A 27,551-nucleotide genomic window follows, 5' to 3' on the forward strand; every position below is an offset into this window, starting at 1 on the left:
CTATGGCTCTCAGGAATGCCCGAGAAGAGAAGTGAAGTGCAAAGCCAGCTGGAGCCGGAGCCAGGGTGGGGAGGAGGAAGGCTGGAATTCAGCAGGGCCCTCTCCACTGGATCGTTCATTCGTTAAAGACTGATGGGGCCCCAGCACCGCACTAGTCCCCGGCTCTTACAGGGAGGCAGGCAGATAAGCCGATGAGACCCCGTTCCAAGGGGTCTCAATACTCTGGGGACCATGAGCCAGCTGCAGTGACAAAAACACAGTGGGGGAGGAGAGCGGGGCCTCACCGAGGAAGTGACATTTAAAGCCAGTCTCAAAGGGTGAGGATGCAGCCCCTTAAGGGAGTCGGGGGAGCTGGCCTGTATGAGGGATCAACGTGTATAAGCCACTAATGGTGGAAGAGATGGTGAAAAATAGTTCAAAATGCTGGTAGGCTGGGCAGGAGGTGGGGGCGGAGGGCTGAGGGAGGGGTGGAGCACTGAGGGAGGGGCAGGAAGGGCCCCCAACAAGCCTGCTGGGGTTTTATTTGAAATGCAGTGGGAATCCAGCCACTGCAGGTTTCAGCAGGGGAACAGGACTGGCTTCCGCTTTAAGAAGCTCAGTCCCTGGCTGCTGGGTGGATCATGGGTAACCGAAGGGCGGATGGGCCCCAGGGAGACCAGGGGAGAGGTCGTGCCCGTGCCCGAGTGAGGAGAACAGGGAAAGAGCGTGTGAATACATTTTACAGCTAGGAGAGACAGCTTGCTAATGGGCTGGAATGCAAGTGGAAGATATTATGGTGTTTTTGTTTCATCAACTGGTCTTTGGGCATATCTGTCCCATTGGACTGTGAGCTCCCCGAGGGCAGAGATCCTGTTGCCCTTGTTCACTCTTGGTTCCCCCGGACATGGTACAGGCATTGGATAAAGACTGAATGCATGGGGAGTGAGGGAATTAATGAATGAGAGCACAGGCTTAACGATGGCACCCCGGTTTCTGGTCAGCCTTGAAGAGGCTGGAGGTGGCACACACAGAGGGGAGGACCTGGGGCAAAGGGGTGAGGTCCAGGTCCAGTCTCAGGGAGGTGGTGGAGGGGCCAGCAAGGGGCCGGGAGAGCTGGAAGGGGAAGGGGGTTGGCTGTTTGGGTCACTTTCATCCCCCTAGCATGGAGAGCGGGAGCCAGAATAGAGAAGAGGCTTGATATGGGTTTGTTGGTTGGATGGATGGATGAATGGATGGATGAAGGGAGGGATGGGGTTGAGAGCAGAGTTCTGGGCTGGAGCTGTGCTTGTGGCTGTCCCCAGGGCCTGGAAGGTGTTTAAGGTCACCTGGGGAAGAGTGTGGAGAAAGAAAGGAAGGGACCCCTGTTAACCAGCCCATCCCTGCAAGCCTGATATTGCTGATTTAGGAAGCAGAATCCCTGACTCAGCTGAAGGCCGTGCTCTGCAGTTGTGGAGTGGTCCTAGAAGTAGGCAAACATGGTAGCAGGCGGGGCTGGTTCCACAGCCCAGCAGGGAAAGGAGACACTTCCGGCACCAGCAGAGAAGTCCTCTGCCCCATCTGACCTGCAGCCACAGGTCTCCTCTGGCTCCCTCTTCTCGGACTGTGGCGTCCAGCAGGGGCTGCCCAGGTGAGAGCAGGTGCCTGAGTCTCCCACTGCCCTTGCTGGCCTTTGGAGCAACATGTGCTGCCTGGGGCCCAGATGTGGCTACCATAGGCCCCAGGGACCTAGCCAGCCCACATGCCACCTACTGTGTGGGTACCAGAGCATGCACATGTGGTGGCCTGGAGCTGGGACAAGAAGGCAGTGCTCACCGTGGCTGCGCTGTAGGGGAAGGCATGATGGGTGCAGGTGGTCCACCCAGGCCCAGGGCACCCAAGTCCCTTGGGACTAGACACACCACCAGAGCTGGCCTCCCCACCCCGGTATACACCAGGGCTGGCCCGGAAGAGGCAGACAGGAAGTCTAGCAGGGAATTCCGCCTAGAATTTAGGAGTTTGAAGAAAGGCATGCTGGGAAAGACCTTAACAGAGTTGTTCTGACCTGGGTTCTGGGCCTGTCTCCACCACTCACCAGCTGGGCAGCCCCGCCTGCATCGGAACCTCTTAGAAGTGGAGGAGGTCTTCTAACCCCACCTTCCACGCAGAGTAGATACTCCTCCCACAAGCCCCGGGCACAGCATCATCCTGCGTCTCTCCAAACAGCCAGCGACTGAACTCCTCTGCCCGCGGGGCATGTCTATTTGATGGTTTTGTTAGGAAGCATCCCTTTTTCAAAAGGCCGGGAAGGAGCTGGCAGATGTCAACAGTGTCACTCACCTCTGTTGGGGAGGAGAGTGGGATTGCGGGAGGGTGGCAGGGGCTGCCCTGTTAATTTGCTCTGAGATGCTCTTGATATCATGTGTTCAATCTGCAATGGCAAGGACAACAAGCAAGGTTCTTCGTCTGAACCCTGTCTGCTTTCCTAACATTCCCGCCCTCCGGGCCCAGGTCTGCTGCCTGGGACCAGAGAACAATCTAACCTGCTTCCTCTCAGATGCTCTTCAAGTACCTGAGGGTGGGGGTCTCGCCTCCACCAAGTCTTCTAACCTGGTTTCCAGACACGTCACCGCCAGTTGGGTGTGGAAGGGAGAAAGCAGTCGCTCCCTGAGCTGGGTGTAACCTCCTGCTAATTAATGAAAGAAGCCTGGGGAGACATGCTTCTTGCTTCTGTGTTGTATGTGGGGAGGGGTTACTCGATCCTATCGTTCACTTCCTCAAGCCTCCGTTTCTTATCTTCAAAAGCAGGAAACATCACCGTGGCTATGAGAATCCATCAACAGTAAGAACATAAAACCCTTAAAAGGCACTCATCCCTACCCTAGGGGTTATGACTTAGGTGCTCGTTCTGCTCAGGCAGCAGCTAAGCGTCGGCCCCTAGAGCCAGGCTCCTCGGGTTCAAGCCCAGCTTCTCCGCCTGCCTATGGGCTGTGTGACCTTGGAGAAGTGACCTGACATTGCGGGGCTGTTTTCTCCTCGGCGAAATGAGGATGACGACACCATGTGCCTCGGAATGCATTAGAGGCAAGGCTCAGCACACCATAAACATCCGCTGTTTGCTACTATTACTGTCTTAGTCCTTCATCGGGAAACGAGGGCGTCACCAATAGGAGGCTAATTCATGGCACCTGTTTGAAAGGCGCGGCCATTCCACCACACTGGTCCTGGTTACCAGGGGGAGTTGTTTCCCAATCCCCCCAATATTGGCAAACACTGATGAGTGAGACAGGGCTCCACAGGTCCCCACTCATTGAACTCTCCCCTCGGCTCCAGGCTGTCGAAGCATCATTACTCCCATTTTACAGATGAGGAAGTCGAGGGTCACTTACCTTGTCATTTGCCCAAAGTCACACCACTAGGAGGTGATGGAGCCAGGGCTCAAACCCAAGTCTCTCTGACTACCAAAGTCAGTCTCTCTCACCAGGGTCCTGCCCTTTTAACCAGCTCCCTAGCTGGGGCTCCTCTCCAGATGCGGGGACCACAGGAAGCCAAGCGTGGTCTTCTTAGAGACAAGGGCCTGCAGTTTCTGGGAGGTAGGAGGAGGGCACTCTCCTGCTTCTCACTGAGCTCCCTGCCCCACTGTACCTGGCTCCTCCAGGGATCTGATGGTGTCACGGGGACCCCAGCTGCATTTCCTGGGGTCCCTGCAGGGCCACTATGGCACCTGGCACCCTGGGGCTGCTTGTTGGCTGGGTTCTCAGCCCCTGATCATGAAATGGTTCCACATGATCTCCAAAAAAAAAAAAAGGAAAAAACCCAGCCATTTTGGACGTGGGCCCTGATGCGTAATATCATTATGGAGCCAACCGAGTATCCCACCCCATTATCACCCGCCAAGCTTCTGCAAGGCGAGCCTGGCTGCAAATGGCTTTCTCCTGTCAGAGGGGGGTGGAAGCCCGACTTGCCCTCACTGTCGGAGGAGAGGTTTTATCTTTAATTGACAACTGGCCGCCTGCCATGCCTTGCCTCTGCGGGCCCAGCTCCGGCCCGATTCCCCTCATGCCTCAGGAACAGGCTTCCCCTTGCACCTTCCCTGCCCTCAGCCCTGCCCTCCTCACTCGGCCCCCAGTGAGCTCCTGTCCTCTCTCAGTGTGGCTGGACAAGGAGATGGCAGAAACCTGGAGACGAAAGGCCCAGAGCTCCAGGAAAAGGGTGGGGCAGGAGCTAATGCCTCCTCCCATCTACTGCACATGGTACAGAGAAAAAGGGCCCCGAAATAGAGGCTACCATTATCCCCATTCTACAGACAGGGAAACTGAGGTTCCCTGAGTTGTCCCAAGTGGCCCACCTAGGAAGTGGCAGGCCAACACTGTAACCTGAGGCCTGTATGACTCTCTTGTGTTTGGAGCAGGAGTAAGAGGCCAGGCAAGAGTAAGGGGAACAGACAATGCACCTAGGCCTGGCTAGGTAATTCTCTGGGCCCAGCGCAAAATGAAAACCCAGGGCCCCTTCTTCTGTAGTTACCCGTCACTTCAAGATGCCGACAGCTGAGAGCGTGGGGGTCCTTGCGAGCAACTGCCCAGGCTCCGCACCTGTGAAGGCGGCCCCGTGTGTGTCCCTCTGAGTGTGACCACGTTGAAGGACCACGTCTGACTGTCCCTTCCCACTGCCCCAGCCTCCCCTCTCTGGGCCTCAGAGGCATTCATTCGCCAGCCCTCTGTGGTTCCGCTGTGCCACCAGGGCCTTGTCAGCCTTACTTCGCCAGCCATCCAGGCATCTCAACGACTCTGGTGTCCCTCCCCAGGGCCCTGGCCCACATAGAAATGGTGCGATTTCGGGAGGAGGGGAGGCCCCCCCCGCACTGCCGAGCCGGAATACGGTGGACCTCACTACACAAACAGCAGCCTTGGCTTCCACGGGGGTGGTGGGAGGTCCGATGGCGGGGTCAGAATGCTGCCTGCAGGCAGGGGGTCCCCGGCTAATCACGAGGCCTCGGCCAGCTCACTTTTCCTCTGAGTATCTGTGCCATTCTTGGTGGGGGGCAGGGTTAGGACCGGAGGGTGTCGCCTGTCTCAGGGGTTGGGACAGAAGCCCAGGGAGGTCCCCACAGACCCAGAGCTGGAAGGAGAGGCGGAGGCAGTCACTGGAACAGCAGGAGCAGCGGCTGCTCCAGGTGTCTTTATTGAGAGTGGAGCACAGCATGACAGTCGAAGGCATGCAGACAGGGCGATGGGCCCCCAGCCGCGGCTTGCCTCGGACACACAAGAGGAGACAGCTTTAGAAAAGGACCCACACCGGGGCGGGGCAGGAGGGGAGCGAGGCAGAGGAGCGGGAGGGCTGAGGGAGGGGCAGAGGCCAAGGTCGAAGGGGTCACCTGGCCTCTGCTATTGCACGCGTCCTCTGGCCACTGGCCAGGAAGTACAGTATTGCAACTGGTCTCCGCTCGCCCAAGGCTTCCCCTTCTCAGACCCCTGAGCCTGATGGGCAGACAGACCCCTTCCCTGCCAGTCTGCCCAGCAGCATCTTTAAAAACAAGTGGACGAGAGAGACAGAAAAACCCAACGTTAAAAAAAAAAAAGACAAAATGCCCCCTCAGTCAAGGACACAGGCAAGGGGAGAGTGGGAAAAACCGCAGAGAAGCCCCCGGAAGTCCCCCCACAACTGGGGCGTGGGGTGGGAGGTAGAACCCCAATCTGGGGTGGGGTGGGGCCAGTGGAGCAGTGACCCTGGGGGGCAATCCAGCCTTCCACAGGCCACCGGCCCCCAGGGGTCACACCCCCAACGGAGTCTAGCCTGGGACTACCCAGCTGGACCCGCAGTTCCAGGCCCACTTTTCCTGGGACGTTCCACACACACGTACGGCAGAAATGAGGAATCAGGGAAGGGATGGGAACAGGGTCTGGGGGAGGGTCAAGGGCTTGGGGAGACAGCCTAACGAAGACAGACCACCAATAGCACGTGCACTACACACAAGAGTATAGTATGTATGAATATAGATACTATATGTGCATATATATCTCTTCAATGTACAACAGAACAAAACATCAGACCCGGATGGCTCCGGGCCCCGAGGGTCACACAGGAGGTTTTCCATCAGTCTTGTGCAAACAAGGATATCTGCGTCTTTCCCAGCGAAAGATTCTTGCCTGGGTTCCAGAGTTCCCCTAAGCCTCTGGCTTTCTGTCTGTCTGCCTGTCTCTCTCTCGCTGGTGCCGCTTTAAGAGAGGGTGAGCACTTCAGCCTGGGCATAGTTGGACGAGAGGGCGTCTTGGCAGGTCTCTGTGTTTAAAGAGCACAGGTGTGAGACACTGGGACGCACGCTTTCGGCCCAACATTGCCTTCTGGAGGCAGAGGGCAAGGCGTTCAGCAAAAGGAAGGGAGACACAAAGAATGAGAGGTTAGAAGGCAGGCAGCTGCCGACCCACAGGCTGTGGGCAGGAGAGCAGGCCAGGAGCAGAGCTGGACAGCACGGGGACCCAGGGCTAAGAGGCCAGGAAGAGCAGGGATGGGTCAGGGTATGGGGGAAGCCCCTTCATCGTCCCTCTGCCCACCCAGCTCTGGGCCGATGGGCCTCCCACGTGATGTCACAGCTCATCTCCATACGTGCTGAGGAAATGAACTCTGGGAACTGCTAGCCCGGGTCTTCAAAGCTCCAGTGCAGTGGAGAGAGGGACCCCAGCTGTGCAGCCTGGCATGAGGCAGGGGGGTGGGAGAGGTTCCTGCTTGGCTTGTAACCCACAAGCCATCACCCGGGCTACCACCCACCCCACTTGGGCTTCCCCCCACGGCTCCATCTGCCACTACCACCTGGGGACATGCCATTGTTCCATGGGCTGACATAGCCTGCCCAGCCCCCTTCCTCAATCTGGCAGGAGCACAGGGAGGGTCAGGAGAGAAGGCCAGAAAGCAAAGCCCCCAGGGAGCCCTCTGGGCATTCTCCCCAAGCCTATGAGGTCAGTGGCCGGGGCCTGCCCTTGCCCTACCCTCCCAGTGCAGGCACAGCTGGGACAGGCAGGGAGGCTGCTGCAGGGGCAGGGACTTTGGAAGGTGACGCTTTCTGCCAAGAGCAGAGGCCTTCCTCTCCCAGGAAGCCTGTGAATGGCAGCCCCCCTCCTGACCTCCTCCAGTGAAGCCTGGGCTCGGGGCTGAACAGACACCCCCTCCTCTGGTTCCAACTCACAGCCATTCCTCTTAGAAGCCCTGGGGGCTGAGAAGTGGCCTTGCACTAGGGTCTCTAGGAGCCCTAGTACAAACTGGGAGGTAAGGTTAACAACTCCTACCAGACCGATTCCCTGCTCTGCAAGGAGAGGCTTGAGCCCCAGCTATAGAGGAGAAAGGCTTCTAGAAGACAAGTACAGGTCCAATTCATGAGGCAAGGTGAAGTAGACTGTGCTCTCAGATTGTCGCTAAAAGGAGGGCCTTCCTGGAGGCCCTGCAGGCACAGCCTCCCCAGGCAGAGCCCGGGGTCTCTCTGAGTTCCAGAACCTTCCTCAGCACCCTGGGAAGGCTGAGGTCCTGAGAAGGAGAGGGGCAGACAGCCTACTCGGCTCTCCCATTTGTAGGGTTTGGGTCTCTCGGATGGGGGTCAGGGCTGGGAGGGACGTATGGGAGCCCCACTCCCAAGGCGCTGGGGGCCCCAGCCTGGCACTCCTGCATCATGTCGCCCAGGGACATCTGTGCCTGCCACAGGGGTGCTGTGAGCACGCCCGTCCCTGTGGGAGGGAAGGAGGCGGTGGGTGCCGTGGAAACCTGGGCTCCTGACAACCGCAGGGCTGCCGCCAAAATAGCCACCTCAGTTCCCCAGAAGCAGAAATGCAAGTCAGAGGGGGAAAGAGCTGTGGGGCCCACGCTACACTGGACGCCTTGAGCACCACGCCTCTGTCACAGCCGGGCCCCCAGAGCCAGGGAGCCCTGTGGGGGCAGGGCTGAAGCTGTCCTCACGAAGGAGCAGCTGAGCCCTCGCACTCGGAGAGGGGAGAAGCTTCCTGGCGTCTCCATCCTCATCCACAGGGCTTTCCTGTCCCTGCCCCCTACAGGGACCTGTTCCTTCTTCACGGTGGTCGCACCGATACCCCTGTATCTTCCCAACTCTTGAAGCAAGTGGGAGACGGGCCCCGGAGACTGCAGCAGGGCTGGGCCACCCCGGCTCCCACCTGGAACAGACCTTGCTGGAAGGCACATTCCGGTCTGGCTGAGGCTGAAGGAGACTCAGACCCAGGGAGGCTGCCCGCCCTCCGGGAGAGGATCTGACCCTTTTGCCCAGTTTGCCTTCTGGGACGGCCCCCAGATTTCCCGGCATCCTCCCAAATACCGTCCTGCCGTACCCATCTCTGCCCACCCCGGACGAAGCAGCTACTGCCTTTCCTTAGTCATTCCCTCCACGAAGTTGCATAATCTGACTCTAAAAATGGCCAGGCGCACGGCTCTGCTGCCAGGTCTCATTCCCATCAGGTGGAGAGGAAACGACGCCCCTCCGTCCCCAGGCTTCGGAGGGCCTGCCCGGGGAGCCCTGCTCTGTGCACCACTGGGGGGCAGGGGAGGGGCTGGGGCTCAGCCCTCCCTGGGAGTGGCAGGCTGACTGCAGGAGGGGTGGGGACCGGACGGCTGTCCCCATACTACCCCTCGGCTGCCCCTGCCCAGGGTGTACCCCATCACACAGTGACTCACAAATCTGTTGTGCTCCTGGGCTCGTTAGGTAAATGAATACACTTAATTATAGAAATTAGATGAGTCTCTGGTTCTGGCAGCAAGACAGAGCGCAGAGGCTGGGTGGGAGCGGCAGGCGACTCAGAGGCTGGGCTGGGAGTGTGAGGCAGCAGAGGGGGAAAGAGAAACTGCCGTGGAAGCAGAGGAGGGTGCAGCGTGGTGAGGGGTGCCGAGGCTCGGAGCGCAGATGGGATGCTGGGCCCCACTTCCGGGCATCACCTGGAATGGAGGGCCCCCCCGCAGCGGGCGGCCTATCCTGGGGCTCGGACTCTAGGGACCCCATGTGCGCCCCAGGCCAGAGCTGGAGAACAGCGGTCTCTTCTCCGAGAGGTGGGGGCCACTGCTCCCCTCGGGAGAGAAGGCCCCCAGACACCGGCAGAGATGCCCCACAGGACAGCCTTTTTCCTTGGTGGTTGGGGTGTGGGATGGACAGACAGACAGACAGAGATGTTTGGTTGCAGGCTGTTTGCTCACTGGTTGAAGGCCACAGGAAATGGAAATGTATTTGCTGTGATTAAGGTGGGACCCTGTGGGAGAGGCAGGGCTCAGGGTCACAGGTCCTGGGGCCATGTCAGCCCTTCCAGCTCAGGATAGGGGCAGAGAGTAATCTCCCCCTGCTCTCGGGCCCAGACCCAAGCATTCTGAGGAGCTGGGTGCCGTGGAGGAAGCTCAGGGGCCTAAATTCTCTTGCCTCTGGCCCAGGTCCCTTGGGCCCCAGGAGGAATGGGGGCTGGCAGGCATGGGTGTGCCTGCTTGTGAGTGCGGGCCCAGAGGCTGGAGGGCAGAGGCGGAGCTACGAGGCTGAGTGCCCCGGGGGTGGACTGGGGAGGGGGCGGGTGGGGAGGGAGAACAGGAGCTTTCTTGGAGGGTAGGGCGAGCTGAATCTCGATGCCAGTGGAGACAGCCCCAGGCTGGTTGCAGCCGCTGCTGATAGGTTGTTTAGACTCCTGGACTTTTCACAGCCTTGGTGAAGAAAAGGCACAGGGGTCAGAGAGCTCGCTCCTCACCTGAGCAGCTCCAGGGGTCCCAGCAGGACAGGCCTACCTGGGAAAGGCTCCCTGGCTTTCCCTGGTCTCTGGGTCACCTGGATTCCTTAGGATGGACTCCAGGGTCACACACCCAGCTGACCTTTGCCCTGAGTGCCTCTCCAGCTGCACGAAGGCCCCAACACCCTCCTTCCTCAGGCCTTGGAAGCCTTAGAGAGCACCTGCCAACTTCCTCCCAGGTGGCTCTCACTCTGACGCATGCACAGCTACAGGTGGACAAGGGGGACCGTGCCAGTGGCTGGCAGAGGCCTGCGCCCACCCACTCCTGGTCCTCCATGAAGCCTGAGCACAGAGAAGTGAGCGCGGCAGAGTCTGGCACAGGGGAAAGTTGCCGAGCGCGCTGCACGGCCCGTTTCCCGGCAACCCACCTGTTCCCTCTCGAAGGTTACTCTAATTGGCTGAGCTACCCGGTTGTTGCCAAGAAGCAGTGTGGAGGCATCTTGAAAAATAGAGCAGCCAGGCCCCACGAGCACCCAGAGAGATTTGGTGGTGGGGCGCAGGTGCCACGCACGCCCATGTGTGACCCCTTCCCTGGGGGTCACCCGCTCCCCATAACTCGAAGTCCCTCCTCATGTGCACCCGCACAGTCTCTTCCACCACGTTACCGCCACTGAGCCTCTCGCAACACTGGGGTGAAAGCAGGGCTGCTCAAGTCCTACATGAGGGGGGCCCCCCTCACATTCTGGGCTGGCCACTTGGTGTGCCCCAGCCAGGGCAGGGTCTGGGACGGACCAGGACACAGTGGAGCCTCTGTGTGTTTGGGGTGGGGAGCAGGGGAGAGAGACACCTCCAGAGCCAGAGGATTGGGGCACACGGAGGCCAGGCATGACCAGTGGGACACAGGAGAAGGTGCAGCGGTCTGAGCCCAGCCACCTGCCGCCCTTCGGCTGGGGCCTCTCCTCTGGGCCACCTCCTTCCAGCTGCCAGGTGGCAGCCTCTGCTTCTGACGGCCAGTGGGGCTTGGGCTGACAGCCGCCCCTCAGGCCCGGTGCTGAGAGGGCCGGGGCCAGGGGCCTGGGAAGGTGGCTCTGGAGGCTGCACGGCTGGACAGGCGAGGGTGCATCCTTGGGGGGACAACCTTGGGAAGACTGAGACACCACAGGCTATTCCTACAGCAGCCACTGCCCCTGCCTCAGTCAACCCAGACCCGGGCTGGGGTTTGCGGACAGTGGGAAGCGGCAGGGGGATTGGGCCAGAGGAGGGTTCGTTAAAAGGTGGCCCAAGAACCAGGGCATGGCTTTGTTTTGGGGCAGTCAGGGTGGATTCTGAAAACAGATGGTATTCAGGGAGGTTAGATCACCGGTCGGGAAAGAAAGACAAATAATAGGGGGCTGGGAAGAAGGAGCCCTAAGACCCTGGTCCCCAGCCACCACCTGCCCTCAGCCATCCTTGGTCGTTCCTGCCCCTCACAGGCCAAGACCCCTGACTCCAGCGCCTGGGCCTGTGCAGGTCTCGGGCCCACTGGTGGTACTGCAGGCTTCCGGGACAGGAGGCCGTGGGCGGCCCCCCTGCGCTCCCCAAGTTCTTCAGAACACTCCTTGGATGGTGCACACTCTTCCTGCACCCTACCCCCGGTCACCCTGTGGCTCTACTCAAGTCACATCCCAGGGGCTTGCAGAGCTGGGCCAGCCCCTCCTGGGCTCCAGGCCCCCCACGGCAGGACGGAGGAGGTGGGCCTCCCCAGGGCTGATGGGACTGCTTACTTGGGGAGCCTAAGCTGCGTGTAAGGGAGGCCAAAGGAAAGACAGGCCGTGACCCTGGGAAGCCAGGCCTGCAGGTCTCAGCAGGAGCCAGAGGAGGGGAATGTAACAAACTGGGGGGTGGGGCAGGGATCCCACGTCCCCTTGCGGTCAGCACTTGTCTTCCCGCACCTGGGGAGCAAACTATGGGTACCTCTGAGAATGCCACAGGCCTTTCTAAGGAAATCAGGGACCGGGGGTCAGGGCACCCATCCTAAAAGTGGGGGCTCCTCCGAGGCAGAGGAGATGGAGGCCACAGCCTCAGGGGCGGAGGAGACCTCAAGCTTTGTGGGGGACACCGAGGAGCCCCAGCTCTGTGGGGGCTCCCCCCCTGCCCTGCCTGGGGGGCCGTACCTTTCCGGACGCTCCCGTCAGCACAGGCATAGTCCCCAGCGCTGAGCAGGAAGCAGGCGGCGGCCTTCTTGTTCCTGTCTCGGGTGCCGGAGCGGCGCAGGGCCCGGCGCTCCTCGGGGCTGGGGGCGGAGGCCAGCGGCTGGGTGAGGCCCGCTGCCTCCTCGTCAGACAGCACCGCGTTGGCCTCGCCGTTCTGCTTGGAATCTACAGGGGCAGACAGAAGGGACACCGCGTGAGGGCTGCGGACCCTCCTCACAGGGTCACCTGGGGTCAGTTAAGATCCCAGACTGGTGTGTCACGTCATCCTGAGCAGGGGACCTGGTCCTGCGGGCAGGGGGGCAGGATGCTGGCTCCCTCCCAGCCTGGGCCGAGCATCTTTCCTGGGAGATAGGTGCCCTGAGCATCGAGTCTCAGGTCGGCTGCGGCTGCCCTGGGAGGTCGGCCCGGCAGGCAGCAGACCCTGCTCCCTCCTTGGGTCTGGCTCAGGCTGACACTTGACGAGCGTACCCACTTAGAGAATGCCTGGCTTGCTGGGGTGCTGGGTGGCCCTACCAAGGTGACATGAACAGAGTGGCTTCCACGGCTGTCTACTCAGACCCCCTGAAGGCAATCACCCTTGTTCACCAGGCACCCGAGCTAGACAGCTCTCTGCACTTGGGACTCCCCTGGGTCTGGGGGACGCTGGGGTGGAAGAGGCCCCATTCGGCTCTGGCTGCTGTGGGCTCTTCACCTCAGGCTCCCTCAGGCAGCAGCCCAGGCGGAGTGGAACCCTTGGATCTGGAGAAGGGGGACCCCTCGGTCTGAAGGCAGCAGCCTGGCACTGGCCGGTAATGCCCTGACTGTGGTCTTGCAGGGAGGGTCCAGCTAAGGCGTGGCTGACGGCCACTGGTCAGTGAGAGCTGAATGCTGGCCTGTGGGCTTGCACACTGTGATACCAGGTTTCCCTCTGAGCCCTGAATGGGCCTCGGGGTGTAGCTGAAAGCCCCTGGGGCACCAGCCTGGGGATCTCTATTCAGGGAAGTGGGTAGCATTTTAGCGGGGCCTGGAGGGGGCATGATAGGAATGGAAGCCCTAGGCCCCTGAGTGGCTTTGGCATGTGTGACAGGCACCCACAGGTGAGCGTCCCTGGTCAGGCACCTGTCCCAGCAGACGAGTCCCACTTCGCCCACAGAGCCTAGCCAGGGGCCGTTACCTCAGTGTCCTGGCCCACCCCCAGGTCCCCGATGGCCTAGCACCCAGTGGCTCCCCATACCAGGAATCCCACCTCCCTTAGGAGCCCATCCCACATCCACCAGTTAGGTGGCCCCTCTGACCTAACTCCACCTTGCCGAGGGTTCATTAAACCAATTCAGGTGCACCTCCTGACCAGCGCACCTCCTTTCCTGTCTCCTGACTCAGTTGGTAGGGACATTCCCCGGTGGCCCCTCTTGACTTTGAAAAACAGGGTTCAGATACGCAGGCCCTACCTATCTAGGACCTGGGGACCGGCTGCTGTGACCACTCCCAGCCCTGCCTGGGCCACTGCCTCGAAGGTCCCGTCCGTTCCCGTGAGTCCCTGAGCCCAGGACTGGATCTGGATTGTGCCGCACAGAAGGCAGCTTCCTGCTGCTGTTACATCAGCACATTTTTCTGGCCAAGAGGCGGCAGACTCATACGTGTTGAGATGTGATTCTTGTGTCCACACACCTCGGAAGAACAGTGTGCTGCCCTCCAGCAGACAATGACAGTGTCTGAGATATGTAAAGTGGGTTTGATGTCTCGGAGGACTTTCGTTTCTGTCATTTGTTTGGGTTTCATCAAAGGCCTGGGGGTAGGGTATTAATATCACTCCCATTTCACAGGTGAGGAATCTCTGCCCAGAGAGGGTGAGTGACTAGCTTCAGGGCACAGAGCAGAGGGAGTAAGATGAGATTAGAAACCTAGGCTTCCTTACAGCCCCAAGTAAGACCCGTTGCAGCCCAAGTTCAGTGGGACACACGCCACAGACCCTGATGCTCGGGAAGCTATCAGATAACCAAAGGGGAGGAAGAGTCAGCCTCAGCACTTGGCCCTCATAAAGGCACGAGTAGCTCCTGCCTAAGCGTAGCGCTTAGGGCAGCCCAGAGCAGGCAAGTGCAATTCCAAATTCCAAGGGTGGAAGATCACCGGGGGGATGCCCTCAGCCACGCGGGAGAGGCAGCCTTCCCTCCAGACCTCCAGACCTCCAGCCTCACCTGCCCGCTTCCTCTCAACCACGCCCTCTTCCTGGGCAGGGGGGCTGGTATCACTGTAGGTGCTGTCCCGAGGCGAGGTCTCCTCTGACTTGCAGTAAACGGGTGACTCGAGCTGGGGCGGCCTCGGCACGTGCTTCTTACGTTTCTTGGGCAGCTTCTGCTTGGCCATGGCCAGGGAGTAGTACATGCCGAAATTGTTGACAATGACCGGCACCGGCATGGCAATGGTGAGCACCCCGGCCAGTGCACACAGCGCCCCGACCAGCATCCCCGACCACGTCTTGGGATACATGTCCCCGTAGCCCAGTGTCGTCATGGTGACCACAGCCCACCAGAAGCCAATGGGGATGTTCTTGAAGTCCGTGTGGTCGTTGCCCCGCGGGTCGGAGGGCCTGGCGCCAATGCGCTCGGCGTAGTAGATCATGGTGGCGAAGATGAGCACACCCAGCGCCAGGAAGATGATGAGCAGCAGGAACTCGTTGGTGCTGGCCCGCAGGGTGTGGCCCAGCACGCGCAGCCCCACGAAGTGGCGCGTGAGCTTGAAGATGCGCAGGATGCGCACGAAGCGGACCACCCGCAGGAAGCCCAGCACGTCGCGGGCCGCCTTGGACGACAGGCCGCTCAGCCCGACCTCCAGGTAGAAGGGCAGGATGGCCACAAAGTCGATGATGTTCAGCAGGTTCTTGACGAAGTCCAGCGTGTCCGGGCAGCACACGATGCGCACCAGGAACTCCAGCGTGAACCACAGCACGCACACGCCCTCGATGTAGGTCAGGATGGGCTCGATCTCCACCTCGACCCGGTAGTGCGTGTTGGTAATGTTCCCCACGCGGTGGATCTCCGTCACGTTGCGGTCAATGTTGAAGGCCTCGTGTGTCTCCAGGCAGAAGGTGGTGATGGAGACCAGGATGAAGAAGAGAGAGGTGAAGGCCACCACCTGTGGGTGGGGGAGAGCGTGGGGACAACTTTCAGACAGGGATCTCTGGGTGGAGAGGGTGGGGACCCGGGTCACCAGGCAGTCCATTAGGGATGGTGAGGGCTGGGATTAAAGCGCAGTCAGGAGCTAGAATCCCTCCTCACAGGCTCTTCATCCACCTCCCTGGGGGCTTTAAGGCCGTATTTCCCAATCGCTGCCAGTGCCTAGAAGTTCAAGGCTGCTCTTGGCTGAAGCCTCTGATGATAGCTGCTCTGCCCTGCTCACTGGCCAGCTCTGCCCACCTGTAACCCAGGTGCACTTCAAGTCTTCTGTCACGTGGGGGTGAGTCATCGAAACCTTGTTAGAATGCCACTCTGACCCTGGAGGTTGGGGCGGGACCTGGGACTCTGCACTCTAACAAGCTCTTGGGCCAGGGTTTGAGGCTTTGTTCCTCCAAGGGGGACCCAGGACCTGCAGCCAAGCGTCACTAGAGAACTAGTCAGGAGTGCAAATTCTCAGCCCCTACCTGAACTCCCTGAATGCGAAATGCTCGGGGGAGGGCCCCTCAGTCTGTTCTAACACACCTTTCAGATAATTCCAAGGCACACTCAACTTTAAGGCCCACTGCATTATGGGAAATGCCCCGAGGCAGGTGGCTCGAGGGAATGACCCGGGCCTCCTTCTACCACCTGAGCCTATTAAGTGCCAGCCACGACCCACCTCCAGAAGCCCCAAGTCCAAGCCTCTCTTGCCTCTCACCTTGGGGTGTCCCAGTTGACCACCCCTCCCGTGAGAGCGCCTGAAGGAAGATACACACCAGACAGGGCAGTGTGGCCAGAGCAGGCACCCCTCCCCTCCCCAAGAGCGGGCTTTTCCTGGACCCTGAGCTCTGAAGAAGAAGAAACTGCCCCCACCAGGATCCGAGCGTGGCAGCAGCGGGTCCCGACGGCTGTTGGGGTCTCGAGGAGAACCACGGTGGCACTCGGCAGAGGAATGGCTGGGCTTAAGTGCCCAATCATTATGAATGGAGATGAAATGCATGTGTAATAGCACCAATTACGGAGCCTTCGTCTGTGATTCATGCGATGCCATTCACCACTGTCAGGGCACCGGGAGCCGGGGTCCAGGGCCCGCCACGCCGCCTGTTCTGCTCGGTGGGTGGATGGGTGGGGGACTTCCTTTCTGAACACAGGGCCGAGCCAAAGTTGGTGGGTGAGAGAGGACATAGCACCCCTGTGTCTGCCCCATGCCCGATTTCCTCCCCGCCATGGCACTGCCCTGCTTGATGAATGACGCCTCTCGGAGCTGCCCTCCTCGCTGGCAGTCTGCACCAGGAGGGGGCGGTGTGGGGCACATGCCTTGCTCCCCCTGTCACTAAACACCAAGGGAGGACACAGGGAGGTCGGGGCGGCACGCCCAGGGCTCTGGAGGAGGAGCAAGTCTGAGGAGGGAACTTTGGGAATGAACGGGCATCGGCTCTGTCTTCCGTGCCTGGCACAGTGGGGCCCTCCATGTGCACTGTCGCCTTCCGCCCTCCCAGGGACTTGTGAGACAGGCCCATCTTCCCACTTTACAAAGGAGGAACTGAGGATCAGAGAGGTTAGACACCTGCCTAACGTCACACAGCCTGGAAAACATGGAGACGACTTGAACTCAGCACTGCTTCACACCAGAGGCTGTGCCTTCTCTTCACACCCATCCCCACCTCCTCCAGGGCGGGGCCCGTTCCCAGGCCCCGGGGAGCCTTTTCTGAGCTGTCACTGCTGCTCCCAGCCAGCTCCCTGATGACCGTGTCGCCCTTCAGGATGTGGACCTGTGGCTTAGGACAGACACCCGTCACACGCTAAGACTTATTTGCACTTGAACATGGCAAGCTGACCAGCGAGAGCATGGAAGGGGGTGGCAGATGCTTCCTCCACTTGACCACTTTGCTGGCGCTTCTCCTGCCTGCTTTTCCCTAGGAAGGTGAATTTCAAGCTCCTTTCCTGGCCTTGATGTTCACCCCCTGGAAGCAAAGGGGGTTGGGGTAAGGGGTGGGGGCGGCGCTGCCAAGAAGCATGGGAAGCCGTCACTTGCTCCCTCCGAGGAAAAGCTAACCAGGAGAGTTGCCCACCTGGGAGCCCAGTGTGAAGGTAATTAGTGATTCAGAAAAACAAGCTCAGGAGGAGCTGCCAAGGGGTGGGGCGGAGGGGGAGGGCAGGGAGGGCCACGTGGCTGGGCCACGGTCACCTGCAAGGCCCGGGAGCATGTCTTGGGCCTCCCTCCACTGCTGCCCCAGGTCCTTCTGCGGCAGGTCTGGTTGAGCGGCAGGTCTGGAGCACCCTGCCTGCATTAGGATTTACCCCCTGAATTCCTGCCGAGTTCACTCAACTTTAGCTTTTTTTTTTTTTTAACACTGAGCTGTCCCATCTAGTCACCTCCACCCCTCGCCCCCCCCCCAGGAGATGAGGGCAGGTAAAGGGTAGCCACCTGTGTCCACTTCTCACAGGCACCAGAGAGGGCAGAAGACTCGCTCGGGGTGGACCTGAGGGCCGGGTCTCCTGCCCCTCGGCTGCAGCTCTTTCCAGTTTGGCCCTCTGCCCAAACACGTGGGACAGGCCACCCGTCCTGGACGGCACCTAGAGGCGCCTGCGTCTCCCCTCCCCCCTCTCCGGGGCTGGCAGCAGGTGCCCGGCAGGTCCAGGAAGCCCTCCCTCTGAGAAGACAGGCGGACCTGAGGCCGAGCCACGACAGGGGCGGGCACGTGCACATGCCGCCCTTCGGGGCCCCGAGCATTCCTTTCTCCACTACGTTACTGTCCAAATACGACTGCTTGACAGTGGGGGCCCTGCCTGCAATAGGGGCTGTCACCTCACCAGGCTGTCCCCTCTGGTGGCAGGCACAGTGCTTTCCTCCCCCCACTCCTGATGGGGGGGTCATCGGCCTCAAGCCTCCCGTTCACCCCACTGGGCCACCCCACACAGCAGGCAACGGGCCTGAAATATTCCTTCTCACCAGCCCCTACTGAAAGGGACCACTCTGCTTCGGAGAGAACTCAAGGCACGGCTCTGCTGGAGATCAGAACTGCCCAGGCGGAAAACTGCCAAAACTGCCAAAACAGCCAGGCCCCTGTGAACTGGCCAGGCTGAGTTAGCTCCTCTCCTGGCATCTGGGAGGGTGCAGGGTCGCATCGCCTGGGACAGGAGAGGCCTCGGCTCCAGGCAGGGGACCACTGCTCCTCCAAGCTCGTGGCTCCCCGTGGGCCCCTTCCTCTGGCTGGCTGGGGGCACTCCTGTCCCCAGAGACACAGGTATTTCAGCGAGTGGTCCAGTGCTGTGACCAGCCTCCCCCACCAAGCTCATCCTGGGACAGTCCTTGATGAAAATGGAAAGCCACACACTTCTGGGCACAAGGTGGGCTCCACTGCTTACTTCCTGGGAGACCCTGGGCAAGTTTCTTAACCTCTCTGATCTTGGTTCACCAAACAGAAAGTTGAGCACCTACTAGGCACCAGACACTGTTCTGGGGGCTGAGGAAGAGCAAGACACAAAACAGGACACCCCTGTCCTTTAGGCCTTAACATTCTAGTGGAAGGATACTGTCAACAAATGAAAAAGTGAAACAGATAGTATATCAGATGGTGTAAGCACAGAGAAACATAAAGACCGTGTGGGGTAAGGAGCGGGAGGCTGGGGGAGCCGTTTCAAACAGGGGGCTCAGGCCAGGCCTCCATGCCAGGCTGACACCCCAGCAGAGACTGAAGGGGCTCTGAGAGGACCCAAAGGAGGGGAGAGACAGAGGGGACTGGCAGGGCAAAGGCCCTGAGGCTTCAGCACGCTCGAGGTGCTGTGGGGCTGAGGGTGGTACTTACCTTGTAGGGCCACCTTGAGGATGAGAGAAATGGTATTTGTCAAACTCAGCAGAGAATGTCTCAGGAAGCTGGCACAGGCCAGGGGGTGGTGGGGAGGTGACAGACACCAGTCACTGGAAACTGAATACAACCAGTGGGGGCAGGGCCAGGGAGCCCAAGGAGGGAGGGCCAAGGAGACAGATGGACAGATAAACATAAGGAGACTCATGCCCGGGAACCTATATTAAGGATGAAGTGTAGGAGAAAGGAAATGTGAGAACACAGCCGAAGGCACTTGCAGAGGAAGCACTGTGGGGACGAGATGAGGAGCTGAGCCTTCTGGGGAAGCGAGATCCCGGGGCCCGGGAAGTGCTGGGAAGGAAGTGGGCAGCCCCGAGGACTAAGAGGAGGGAAGGAGCGGGCATCTGCAAGGCAGGGCACCTCTGAGCTGTCCCCAGGCTCCTGGGGGACAGCCTGCCCGCCCTATGAGACCGCCGTGTCCCCAAGGCAGAACCTGGGCCCTCGGACCCACAGCCAGGACCCACACTGGTTCCAGGGTTCAGGGCCAGCCTCTGCCTAATCCCACACTTGTTGTACCAGTACTCGGGGCCGCTCAGGGCCCCTGAGCTGCTGCCCACAGCCAGGGAGTCCCTGCCCCAAGGGGAATCCAGCCCAGCCCGGGCCACTGGCCCCGGGCTCATCCAGCTACACGTTGCCCATCCTCATCCCAAGCTGTCCTTTCTCTGCTCAAGCTCATCCCCTGGCCAGAAGCTCCCCTCTTTCCTCAGTCTGCACGGGTAGACACCACCCACACTGAAAACTTGCTTATTTATAACCTGCCTCCTTCCAAAAATTACCTCAGGGAGCTAAGTCACCACCCTGCAGGGCCTGCCGGCTCACCTTCTGCCTCCTTGTGGACCCCGCCCTGCACACTGCCCCCGCCCCTGTCCCTTCCTCCCCCTGCCTCCGACTGAACTTTATCTTTTAAGACTCCTGGGACACCGCTCCTGATCTGTCTTGTATTGTCATTGCTGTGTCTTGTCACCTAACTTCCCTCCACGGCCACCAGCTGCTCCTGACCTGGCCCTTTTCAGGGACGTGCAGTCCCTCTGACTCGTCTCTACACTGACAGAGCCCGGCCCGATGTCCGACGGTAAATGTTTTCCCAACGACTGGAGCCCAGCGGGCTGCCTGCCCCCTCTCCTGGTCCCAGGGGGGCTGTCTTGAGGAGAGATGGTCAGCCCCACTCGCTGGGGCTAGAGGGGACAAAGGTGTGTGGTGTGCCTGAGACCTCCAGGCACCTGGGCTCTCAGACTCTGGCTCTTCAGGTTGAGCACCTTCTACTGCCTGACGGGGACCCCTGCTGGGGGCCGGGTAACCATCACCCAGCAGGGAGCTGGGCAGAGGTCGTGGCCAGCAGCACGCCCAGACACAAGGATGGCACCGGTGCGCTGGCGCCCAAGCCCATGCTGTCCGTGGGGCGGGGGAGGGGCCTGGGGGCTGCCTGTTCCCTAGGCCCAGCCTTGCCTGCCCCTCCCTTGACTCTCCAAAATAGCCCAAGTTTACGGTACCCCCTCCCCCACTTCACACCCAACCCCAACCAGCAGCAGAAACACCTCGTCATCCACAGACAAGATGTTCAAGAGGCAAATGTTGGGCCAGAGAGAAAAACAGAAAATCAGCCCAGGAGGATGTGGAGGCTGCCTCGGGGCAGGTGGAGGGTGGAGGAGGCCGAAGGCCTCAGCCTGACCCCCACCTGACCCCCAGAGGACATGGAGGGGCTCCCTCCCCCCCGGGGGTACTGCAGGAGGCAGGGCAGCCAGCACCTGGGCTCAGCTGGCTGGCTCTCCCTAGCCCGGAGGGGAGGGACCCGTGACCCCTGTCCTCATTCCGAAGCCTGTCATGCCCACTGGCCAGCTGGTCCCAGGCAATGCCCAGGCCTGGGGGCAAACGTACTGGGCTCTGCATTTCCCCTCTAGAAGGCCTTGGTTTCAGTCCTCAGCCTGGGCCAGGGATGCCTAGTCTCCTTGGTTTTTGTCCTATGGAAGCCCTACAGAGAGAAAAAACAAGAGCAAGCTCAGACACGGGCAATTCTGGGGACGGAGGAGACGGGAGCTTTTGTGTGGAGGGTAAAGTGAGGGAAGGGACAGCAGGACAGCAGAGGGGCCCCTCTGAGCCCCCCTAAGTCAGAGGACCCCCGGGTTGCAGCCCCAGGAGGTGCCGAGGCAGCCACATTAGCAGACGTGGATTCACGAGATCCGGTTTTGAGTCTAGTTTACCACCGAGTGGCGACCTTGAACAAGCCCCTCTGGGCCTCGGCTTCCTTCTCTGTAAAGTGAGGTTAATAATCCCTGCCTGACATGGGCCAGATGAGATATTCAAAGAAAGCAGAGGAGACAGTACCCGACACACAGCAGATGCTTCATCAGCGTGCAAACCCAGCTCCAGCTGCCTGCGGGGCGGTAGGGACCCCTTGCACCACATCCTCTCCTTAGAAGGGAAACCTCATGAGAAAACTCTTCCCTGGGACTGATTTCGCCAAAGGAGGACTCTCATCCTCAAGAGGGTTGATAAGTGAGCTAGGCCAGCCCAGCCCCTGGAACCTCTGCTGAGTGGGTGTGAGGGAGGCGAGTGTCCCACGTTACGTACATCAGCCTCCTGCCCGCTCTCGGGAAAGGTTGAAGACCCTTTTCTACAGCTCTGGCTGCTTCCCAAACCGCCGCTGGTCTCTTGGCCTGCAAAGCCACCCTGGCTGTCCCTGAGCCCCACTCCACCTGGGACTGAGGACAGTGGGCAGGTGGGGACAGGACCAGCTCGTGCTTGCTGCCAGGTCTGGCCGGAGAAACGGAACCACAGCACCTCGGCCCATGGGCCCAGCCACAGTGAGGGGAACAAGGGTGAACACCCCTGCCTGACCTGGGCCGGGCCAGTAGCTAGGCAACAGGCTCCCACAATCAGCTCAGCTCACTTCCCGTTGGTGTCTGGTCTGCTCAGGTCAGAACACACTACTCAAACCAGACGCTGCGTGCGGAGAGATGCCTGGGGGGAGTCCTGCTCCTGGGCCCCACAGGCCCTCAGAGAGGACCCCAAGGCCATGGGCACAGCACTGCAGGCCCCTGCCAGGGAAGGCACACACACAGACCCAGGTGACAGAGTGGGGAGGGCCCAGGCCCAGAGGGGTAAGAGAGGAAGTGTCACCGTCTGCTCCAGAGCTTTCCGATGTCACCCATGGGAAGTACAGACCCTCGGAACACCTTCCACAGGAGAGTGAGAAAGGAGCCAGCTCCCCACCGTTAGTGGAAAAGGCCTGTGGAAACGTGGGACAGCGGGGGTTGGTGGCTAGGGGGTCCGGAGCCCTGGCTCTGACTCACGGCCGCCACTGGGTGGCTGTGTGATCTCGGGTATGTTGTTTACCTTCTTGCAGCCTTGGTCTATTAGTGGGGATAATGCCTCCACGGTAAATTCATTGGGAGGATTAGAGACTAGTGCCAACTATAAGCATGGAGTGCTCAATAAGTCGCAGTTGTCATTAGTTAATTAAAAAAAATTCTATATCTTCATTTCAGTCCCAGGAACAGCTGGAGGCCCCCTTTGCCTGGGCTCCTATGCAGGAGGCCAGGGCTCAGTGGCAGGGGCTTCTCCAAAGCCCAAGGCAGCTGCAACATTGGTCTCAACCACCAGAAGCCGGAAACCCGGGGTGGGTTGCTGGCTCTGCTATTGGTCCAGTGGCTTCGACATGATGCTGAACAGCACTGAGTCCTGGTCTCCGTGTTGCTTCCATGGGGACCCGTGACTGGCCCCAAACCTCCCACTTTAACTGGAACGCCCTGGCTGACGTGACTGTACACCAAAAGGATGCTGGGCCTGGAGGACCTCAAGGGGCTGAGTAAGCTCAGAGCCCCTGGCTGGGCCACTGTCCAGTGAGGTGAAGAGGAAATAAACTCATTGATGGTGCTGCCCCTTGGAATCCAAGAGGGAAGAACCCGAGAAGGTGCAAAGTCCCCAGAGAGCCCGGGGTGCTCAGGAATAGGGCCTGGCTCCCCTGGCACCTCACTCATTCCCCCTGGCTGGTCCCATCTCCATCAAGCTAAATTTGCCTCCTCCTCCCTCCCCTTGCCCCCCACTTCAGAAGAGCCTGAATTATCTGCGCTTGTCTCTCCCCCCCAGGGTACACAGCCAAGAGAGGACACCCGCACGGTCAGGGGACTACGCTGAGAGGCCCATGGGACTCACAGCAGACCCAGGCCAGGGCGTGACCTCGTTCTGAGCTGGCATGGGGGCCACGAGGGAAGGAACTAGGGCAGCTGACCCTGGCTTCACTGGGCCCTGGAGAAGGTCCCTGCCTTCCAGCCCTGGGACACCTGCAGCCCCCGCTTGGCCTGCCACGGCCACAGCCACAAAGCCCCTGTTCCTCCCTTGTCTTCCAGGCGGGATATCCACCCACCCAGGTCTAGCAAGCCCGCCTGGCCCCTGCCTGCACCCCACTGCCCCATCTCCCGCCCTTGCCTGGAGGGGGTGTGCAACGAATCCCTTCCATGACCAGGGGGAGGACCAGCCCCGGAGGTGCTGGGGAAGGCAGCAGGGCTCTGAGACTCAGCAGCATGACAACCTGGGACACCAGAGGTGACATAACCAGTCCCTAGACCCAACACACAGTGTCCCAGAGAGACCCCCGCCAGGCTTCAGCTGTAGCCACGAGACCAGACACCAGCCCAGGGCTCCCTTTTTCAAAGGATCTAAAGCCACCCTTCAGGGCTGCTTTCCACTGCCCCACCACCCCCTCCCACCGAGGGGCCTTTAGGGAACCTGGATCCACTTAGGGAAGGAGTGCTGGGAAGGGACGAAGCCGCCCCCAGCCCACCCTGTTCACCCATTTCCAGCAGAACCCTGGACCAGGGCTTTCGGGGAAGCCGAGCAGTGTTGCAGCAGGGAGAAGCGGCCACAAATCTGGGCTCATCACCAGGCAGCCTGTGGCCCGCCACGGGCCGTGGGGGCCTGCAGGGCCCAGGCATCAGGCCCTTCCTGTGCAATTACCCTCACCCCTGGGGAGGCCCAGACACCCGGGTGTCCAGGAAACCTTCGGGGCAGGCATCCTGTCACCCTGATGAGAGGCCTTCCCCAAATCTGGGACCACGGCCCGGCTTCTGGTCCCAGCTCTCCCTTTAATGAGTAGAGGAGGCGGAAGCCAGTGTCCCCCTCTCCTAGTTCCCGGCACTCCGAGCTGCGGGAGGATTTCAATGAGGTGGCGCACCTGGAGGCAGCTCACCAAGGGCCCGCCACAGAGTGGGCACTAAACATACTCCGTAGTTTTCTTCCCCTAAACCCAGCCTGACCCCAGCAGAGGAGGAGTGAGGGTAAACCAACACAGGGGGCCTGTGCAGACAGAAGGTGGGGAGAGCTCAGCAAAGCACACCCCCAAGTACTGGGAGGCGACACAGCAAAGCGGCCGGGTCCAAGTAGTAAGTCAAGTGTGTGCCATCTCCTGATGAAGCGTGCAGGGGACAGGGCGGGGGTGTGATACTCCCGGGGGGTCTTTGGAAGGCTGGGGGGATGGGGAGGGAAGTGGCGGAAAGCGGGGTCAGTTTGGGTGAGGATCCTCCCTGCCTCTCTACCCACCACCACCCGCCCCCGTGCAGGCCCGAGAGATGGCCCAGGCTGCTGCCACTCACCCTGGCCGCCCTGGAGGAGTAGGGATCCTCGAAGAGCGCCCACATGCGGGGCTGCCAGCCTCGGCAGCCCCCGGACCCGGCTCCTGGGCCCGCGCCTCCCTCGTGGGGCCCCAGGCGCTGCAGGGCCAGCTCCCGCTCCTCGTCGCCGGCCTCGTCACCCTGTCCCACGCCACTGCCGCCTCCGTCCGGGCTCTCGAAGATGTCCAGCGCCTCCTCGGCGTCGCGGTGCTGCCGGTAGGTCATCCAGCAGCAGGGCTCCACGTCGGTCTCGTCGATGCCCCAGAAGGTGAGCTCCTCCTCGAAGAGCGGCCCGCACACGTCGGCGGGGCAGTGCAGCTTGCCGGTGCGGTAGTAGTTGAGCACGTACGCGAAGACGCCCGGGTGCCGGTCGAAGAAGAACTCGCAGCCCCCGCCGCCGCTGCTGCCGCTGCTGCCCGCGCCGCCGCCATCGGACTCCGGCCGGCCCCCGCCGTCCGGATCGGCCAGCCAGGCGAGGCGGGTGCCCGGCAGGGTGCGCAGGGTGCTGCGGTAGGTCTCATGTCGCGTGCCGCCCACGTTGATGATGATCTTCTCCGACGCCTCGCCCTTGGCCATCTCCTCCTTCAGACATGTTTTGGACGGAGGCTTGTTCCCCGACTTGCGCCCGCGGTAGGAGGAGACACACACCGAGCTGATCATAAGAAGCGCTGCGGGGCTTCGGCTTGGGGCGGCCGCTGCCCTCCAAACACCCTTCCCGAGGAGGCAGCGTCAGACGGGGGAGGGGGAGGAGACGACAAGGAGGCAGGAGGCGGCGGCAGCCCCCTCTGCGGCGTGGCCCTGCCCCTGCCTCCCCCCCGGGGCACGGAGCGGGAGGAGTTGGTGCACAGGTGGTTGGGGTTTGGGCAGGCAGCCCGGGGCGGGAGGCAGAAGGGGGGAAGGAGAGCCGAGAACCCCAGCGAGGGGCCGGAGGTGGCGGGGGTGGAGCAGGGGCAAGCACACACACGCTCCCGCGCTGGGACTGGACACTCAGACGCTCTGCGCCCGGGACACACCCCCACTTTACCCCCAGAAGGCAAGGAGGCGCACGGTCCCCGCGCACCGCGAGGCTCCGGGGCGCGCGCGCGCTCACACTCTCACGGGCCACCTTCTGGCTCCCTGACCGCGCCGAGCCCCGGTAGCGGCCGGCTTCCCCGCGGTGGTGGTGGCGGCAGTGCAGCAGCAACAAGTCTTCCGACCAGCTGCCGGGGCCGGGCCGACGCTCTCACGGCAGCCGGAGCTCCGCGGGCCCGGGCTCTGTGCGGTCAACACAAGGCGGCGGCGGCGGCATGTGGCCTCTATCCCCCATTCATAAATCCAGCGCAGGGCACCGATGGCGGGCGGGGCTGAGCTGAGCGCGGCGATCGGGCGGGCGGGGGCTGCGCAGGGCGAGGCGGCAGCAGGAAAACAAGCGCACCCGCAGGAGCGAGCCTCAGGTCCTGCGTCCGCGGCTGGCAGCGGCTGGGAACGGCGCTGGGTTGGGTGGTGTGCGGCGGAGGCTGCGCTGGGGCGAAGGGGGCCTCAGACGGGGCGTCCTGGCTGCGCCAAGCCCAGGGGGCAGGACTGCTCCGGGGAGCTGGGATCTGGGCACTGGTGAAGAAGTCTCTCGGGTGGCGGCCAAGCGGCCAAGGACACCTGCAGGCTTCCCGGGATGCGCCAAGTGGGAGCCTCAGCGCAGCGCCCCGGCACCGGGCTCCTGTGATCTGGCGGCGCTGGGAGCCTTGCCATCCACGCGTCTACCCATCTCCGAGAGGGGCGCCGGCCTTGGCTCGCAGCAGGGGGTGGGCGAGAGGTGGCCTAGCGAGTGGGAGGGGGACGCCGCGGCGCCGGTGGGCTGAGGCTCAAGGGGTTCTCTGTCTCCCTCCGGCGATGCTAGCAGACACCATTCTCCGGTGGCGCCTTTTCCTCTGGGCCCCGCCTCGCCCGGGCGCGCCCTTCGCTGGGCGGGGTGGGCGGGGCGTGGCGCGGGGCCGATAGGGCTAGCTGCAGGGCTTCGGCGGCTTGATCTCAGCCTTCCTCGGCCAGGCCGAGCCCAGCCGAGGCGCGTAACCCTCTCGCCGCCAGCGCCCAGCCCAGCGCGCCACCCTTGCGCGCTTCCGCCACCTTCACTCGCCCCACTCCGCCCGGCTCCCCGCCTCCCCCGAGTCCGCAGCTCCTCCCACTGCAGCCCGGGTGACAGAGAAGCGCTCTCCACCCCTGACCTCTAACCTCCGCTCTCCCCTTCTGGCGGTTTCTGTAGCCCCCTCCCGGCCAAGCTGGTTTCATTGTTGTGGTTTCATTGCAGCTGACTGGAGGCGGGATAAGAAAGCGAGTGCAGAGATGGTGTCCCCTTCTGCCCCAGACACCCTGCTGGGCCTCCTGACCACCCCGCCCCCATCCTCCGCCTGCCGGGCCCAACGAGGCCCAATTGCCCGGGGTCTCGATGCTTACCTCCTCTGTCACACTCACGGGAGCCCCCGCGGTGGAAGGGGGATCACGCTGGCTCCTGGTCGGGGGGAAAGGAACTGGAGTCCTGGCGCTGTTACGGGTGCCGGGTGGCTGGGCCTGGAAGACCATTAAGTTAAGCCCAGGCCTGTTGTTGCCGGCCCTGCCCTGTGACCCCGTCCTGTTTCTGCTGCTGTTTCACTCACCGCCGTGTGACTTTGCCCTTGTTATGTCCCGTCCGCCTGTCTGACCCCAGCTCCCCCAGGCACTGCGTTTTCATCCTGCTCTCTCCCACAGTGCCTGCCGCCCAGAACTTGTCTGCTAAGTAATTGAGAAGCCGCCATGCCCAAAGCATTAAGGCACCGGCCGACTTGACTGGCCTCATCCCAAAAGCAGTTTCCAGATTCATTTGTTTTTAAGTCCAGAACCTCTTCTACATCTTTAAATTAAGCCTCATCTTAATTTTCATTTTATTTTTTTACAGTCTCGGGCAGCTTCCAGGTCCGTCTGGGTGATGTAAGGAGGATCTTAAGGCAGAAATGCAAGGCGACTGACATGTCCGCCAGGACACCATCGGATTTCCAGACCAGGAGTGCCTGGCAGTACCGGACAAGCAAGTCAAGGGCCTCTGGGTGCTCGGAGGAAAGGGTAAAAGCCCAGTGCACGTTCAAGGGACTCTTATAAG

General features: G+C 61.2%; 1 protein-coding gene across 3 annotated transcripts; it reads right to left on the bottom strand.

Annotated features, from left to right (window-relative positions):
- Positions 1-5,099: 5,099 nt before the first annotated feature.
- On the bottom strand, positions 5,100-26,480 carry KCNC4 (potassium voltage-gated channel subfamily C member 4). Of its 3 annotated transcripts, none has more exons than XM_037152500.2 (4): positions 24,428-26,480; positions 14,014-14,950; positions 11,801-12,004; positions 5,100-6,234 (listed from the first exon to the last, which is right to left on the bottom strand). In XM_037152500.2, exons 1-4 carry the CDS (start codon positions 25,103-25,105, stop codon positions 6,173-6,175), a joined length of 1,881 nt encoding a protein of 626 aa, XP_037008395.1. In that variant the 5' UTR covers positions 25,106-26,480; the 3' UTR covers positions 5,100-6,172. The 3 variants fall into 3 exon arrangements, with proteins under 3 accessions (XP_037008395.1, XP_037008396.1, XP_037008394.1); XM_037152501.2 differs by having other exon boundaries at positions 5,100-6,296; XM_037152499.2 differs by lacking the exon at positions 5,100-6,234 and adding an exon at positions 6,643-9,624.
- Positions 26,481-27,551: the final 1,071 nt, after the last annotated feature.

Source organism: Artibeus jamaicensis, unplaced genomic scaffold (assembly GCF_021234435.1).
Source record: "Artibeus jamaicensis isolate MK-2021 breed Jamaican fruit bat unplaced genomic scaffold, CSHL_Jam_final scaffold_1689, whole genome shotgun sequence".
NCBI lineage: Eukaryota > Metazoa > Chordata > Mammalia > Chiroptera > Phyllostomidae > Artibeus > Artibeus jamaicensis.